Here is a 4,925-nt window from a genome sequence, read left to right on the forward strand (position 1 = left end):
CCCTGAGCCTCCCTGGAGGGGTGGGAGGACAATCCCCTACCACCACCATATATATATACACAGCATAATACTTTCATAACACCCTTGCTTAACAATGTCTTTAGGTTTACACATTGACCTGTTTCAACCATGTGTAGTCCGAACTGAAATGATTCTATACATTATGCCACACCAAATTCAGATAAACTATGGTGATGATACATTTCCTAACATTACAACACCAATATAATGTATCGAAAATATTATCCTCTACTGAGGCAGGTATCGAAACACGGACCATTGAATTTATGGAGAGAAAATATATATATATTCCTTTTTTTGGTGCAAATTATGATAATTCAAGACTATTGGGCATATACAATTTCAACCAAAACGTTCAACTTTTCTCCAAAACATTTTCCTCCTTTTTTCTAAATTTTTTCTCCCCCCTTTTCCCTCTAATTGACAGACCATTGTTTCCTATCTTACATCACAATATAATCTGTTGTCATCTGTTCTGAACCCTAGTTCCAGGTAATGACCAATGTTCAACAACACATTACAGTGACCTTACAGTACATTGGATATAAAAAGTCTGCACCCATGTTAAAATCCCAGGTTTTTGTGATGTAAAAGAATGAGACAAAGATAATTCATGTCAGAACTTTTTCCACTTTTAATGTGACCTATAATGTGAACAATTCAATTGAAAAACAAACTGAAATCTTTGTGGGGGAAAAATGAAAAATAAAAACTTTACAATAACCTGGTAATTAAAAAAAAATCATATTATGTAAGTAATATGCTATGTTGTCTTTTCATTAACTTTTCTGCACTGTCACATGTTTTCACATGTACCCCACAAAGAATAGTTACTGCATGTGCAATTGCTAACGGGGATCCCAATAAACCCAACAGGCAGGAAGTGACTCTGGTGGTAATTAAGCTGCCAGTCAACACTGTGCTATTTTGTCCTATAGCACCCTCTAAATAATCTTTTTAGGTACTACAATAAACTTTGTTGCAATGTTTAAGTGCATTTTGTCATTGGAAATTGTATTGTATTTTATAACACTAATGGTACTTGAAAAATTTTAATGATGAGAAATTTGTAGAAAAAAAAACATTAACTCTGTTCAAGGCAAACATTATTTGACAAGTTGGATTCCTGAGATATAAAACATTTACATTTACTTTTAAGTCATAATTATTGATTTAATTAAAGAATAAACAACATATTGCTATAATATAGTGGTTCATTAAACTTTCACACTTCCAATGGATTTCCTGAGTTTTAAAACATTTGCCCAATGTTCTACATGAGTAATAAAAAATCTAAATTCACATATACTGTAAAAACTGTAAATGCAAGATTTGCCATTGGTCCTGCGGTGAAAGTAGCTAAAGCCCATCCACAGCAGTGGAAAATTATTGCCGTCATAAAAATGGAATGAATAGAATAGGCTTGGTCATGCTAGCCTTGGCAATTTGACTAATGGCTGTCTGTTATTGCAATGCAATCATGTCCATGGCATTTCAAAATGTTGATTCAGGGTAACAGATGTGGCTCATTTAATGGAATGTATTTTCTGTAATGTCAATAGAGCTGATTGAACAAATCACTGCACAAATCATATGGGTACACAGTTTTCACTTCCTGCTTTTACTTTCTGCTTTTACTTTTTCTACTTTCCAGTGGGTCAACGTTCAACAACACATTACACGACAATAGTACACACATTACAAGTATGTACACATACATTAAAAAGTATAATGTATTGCCAAACACATGTTCTATTCTATTCAGTTTCTCTGGTTCCCACTAAGTCTCTGCTCTCAGGATGACCTGAGCTCCCAACTGCTTTTACCTCCTGTCTCTGGAGCAAGTAGCGCTGGCGTCTGTTAGCCCGGTACACCTCCAGCCTCCTCTCCTCTGCCAGGGGGTCCTCTAGCATGCCTTCCCACCTCAGGCTCTCCATGTCCTGGACACTGTGCTCTGATGAGACCCCTTCAGATGATGGGGCTGGAGCTCCTTTGAAGCTGCTGGTAGTGCTCTTCTCCGACCCCAAAGAAGACAATTTCGTCATGTCTTTCGATTTCCTGCTCTTCCTGCCACTCCTCTGACCTTTCAACTTGGATGGCTGGTCTCTTGAATCCTGAGTGGGTGGTGTTGAAGTGGAGGTGGTTTTAAGGGGAGGTGCAATCTGGGGTTTCTCTGTGGGACATCAGTGAAAAAGATCAGATGATTACCCAGCAAAATAGGCTACACAAGCTTGAAAAAACTCAATTGATCCAGCGATCAAACACACCACAAATTCTACCCCACTTTTCCATAGTGCACAACTTTAGAGAGACCAGGGAATAGTGGGACACAGTTTTCTAGTAGTCTGTCAAAGGTAGGATGAAAAAGATAATAATAGATAACTTAACTAATGATTCTGTGTAGGATTGGAGTAAGATTTGAGATGACTTATTTTAAACTAATGTCTAATGACAGCAATTTCTACAGGGACACATGGGGTCGGATTTGAGAACACAAATTAAGCCTAGTCCTGAACTAAAAAATTAAACGTATTGGTAATTCTCCATTGATATTGATTTATTTTGTCCAAGACAAGGCTTTATTACTGTCCATATCACAGACCCCACAAAATATGTTGTTTACTTTAGCTCAGTGATTAGGTGAAGAATTGCCAGTTTGGGGGTGCAACATCAAGGTTGTGGATTCAATTCTTCCCGCAAGGATTACATGGCCCACTTGTAAAAACTGTCTACTCATTAAAGTGACATTTATAATTAGTTAAGTCTCCAATCATTATGATGAATGAATGGATAATAGCTTCAATGTGAATCGTTTAATTTTTGTAATTTAAATGGCAAACCTGTGACTTCTGAATTCGGAGTGCCGGAATACCCTCTCTTCTTTGACATATTCGTCTGCTTCATTTTCTTTTTGATGCTGACGTCTTTCTTCTTATGCTTTTCTGTTGTCTCGGTCTCTGCATGCAGCAGTCGGAGTTTATCGTCCGGTCTCATGTTGTTTACAACTACCCCGGGTCCTTTCTTAACGGACAGGAAATGTGTGCTCATTGCTGATTTTTTTAAAACGGCTTTATCCGTCTATTTAAAATGTATTACCTTATACATTTTCGTGAATTAATTTGCAGAAATAGAATTTATCCAAAAACACAAATAATATCTCTTGTTATTTGCAATATCACGCCAGATTTGTCGTCATTGACCAATAAAAAACAATAAAATCTCACTTCTGCGTATCAAAAAAGACTGTTCAAACGATATCTTTCCGGGGACAATTTTTCAACGGCTTTTGCCAAAACATTAGTATACTTGTTTCCACATAAAGCTTTTTGTGACGTTCGATGTTCTCCATGCTTCAAGTGTTTGAAAGAGCTCTTCAATAGGCTACCAGAGTCCGAAGGCAAGGCATGTTCCTGCCAAGAGAGGCGTCTCCATGGAAACAGCAAAACTTCCCAAGCTGCCGTGGTGATTGCGCTCCCTAAACCATGGCTGCAGCCCATGTTTTGGTAGTCTGTCCAATGTGACGTTACTGTAAACTTATTTTACAGTAACGTAAAAGATCACATAAAGATCACATACACATGCACGAATGTACTGATTATCGATGCATCACACCAAATAATTAATGTGCGCGCAGTGCACCAACTCGACATTAATTTTCATCCTCTCATACAGGGATTTACACAGCTAGCAAAATTAGGAATTACAAATCCAGCAGCATTTTAGACACACTTTTATTTGGGATTATTATGACGATAATCATGACATAAAATCAGTAAACAGTACACTCTTGCCTGCGACCTTTCCTAAAACAGCTACAGTGGAAACACATGGTAGAAGTGGCATTTTCAGTTTCATTGCCTTTAACACTTACATGTAGGATTTTCCGTTTAAAATATCCAATGATATTCCTTATATCATCAGTTAACGTTAAAAAAAAGTATCTGACAGTCAGGACCATAGACATAATAAAGAGCAGACGCCGCATTGGCTGCTGGGGCGCGAGAAATACGGCCGCCATCTTTGACCGGTCATACTCCTATTTGCGTAGCAGCAGAAGCAACGATGCCAGAGCACTGTGGAGCATACTCCTGCTCATATCGGGGGACCATCGAAAGCAGGGCTCGGGGGATTACTTTTCACAAGTAAGATTGAACATTACCGTATTATTGGTTGTATTTTGTGACTAGAATATTACCAGAGAGTTGAGAAGGAGCAAGGATCTTTGATATTACTGTACTGAAATCGTATCCAGCTAGCTAGGCTATGTTTACTGCCAGCCGGCACCGGTGTTCACCCAGCGAACTGAGACTTGATAAGTCATATTCTATAACACTGACTTTGATTACAACTGACTCAAAAATGCTATTGTAGAAATAAAGCAAATATTACTGGTATAACATTGGCCAGCTAATTATATATTTACATAAATAAAAGACGGTATTATCATTGTTGGGCAGTACTAGCTTAGCTAGTAACTTAGTATTTTGGTGGTAGCTTCACTATTTCCAGAATCAAGTAACTTTTCAGTAGTAGTAACTCCTTTATTTACCAAGTAGCTTGGCCACACAAGCTACTTTTCTTGTCATGTGAAATTAGCACAACTTAAAGTAGCTTCCTATGTAATGAACTACTGCTGTGTTTGTGTTACCTAGCTTGCTACATTTGACTGGGTGGTAGCTTTTGTGTAGTGAAGCTTTATTCATGACAGAGTAACTAATAGCTTAACTCACTGCAATTTCCAAGTAACTTGCCCAACACTGTGTATTATTCACGTGTAATTCACCCTAACGAAAGTAAGTTACCTCTCATGTCTCATACCCACCCCACTTAAAATAAAGGCAACAGAACATCTGATAGTAGAATGGTTTTCAAACAAGCTTATTATTTAGTTCAGCGGTATGTGC

The 4,925-nt window shown here is 37.8% G+C and overlaps 1 protein-coding gene across 1 annotated transcript; it reads right to left on the bottom strand.

Moving 5' to 3' along the window:
* Positions 1-1,206: 1,206 nt before the first annotated feature.
* c7h17orf97 (chromosome 7 C17orf97 homolog) lies at positions 1,207-3,452 on the bottom strand. The gene is made up of 2 exons (XM_010899659.3): positions 2,862-3,452; positions 1,207-2,194 (listed from the first exon to the last, which is right to left on the bottom strand). Exons 1-2 carry the CDS (start codon positions 3,067-3,069, stop codon positions 1,779-1,781), a joined length of 624 nt encoding a protein of 207 aa, XP_010897961.2. The 5' UTR covers positions 3,070-3,452; the 3' UTR covers positions 1,207-1,778.
* Between the last annotated feature and the right edge of the window lie 1,473 nt (positions 3,453-4,925).

Source organism: Esox lucius, chromosome 7 (assembly GCF_011004845.1).
Source record: "Esox lucius isolate fEsoLuc1 chromosome 7, fEsoLuc1.pri, whole genome shotgun sequence".
In the NCBI taxonomy this organism is placed as follows: Eukaryota; Metazoa; Chordata; class Actinopteri; order Esociformes; family Esocidae; genus Esox; species Esox lucius.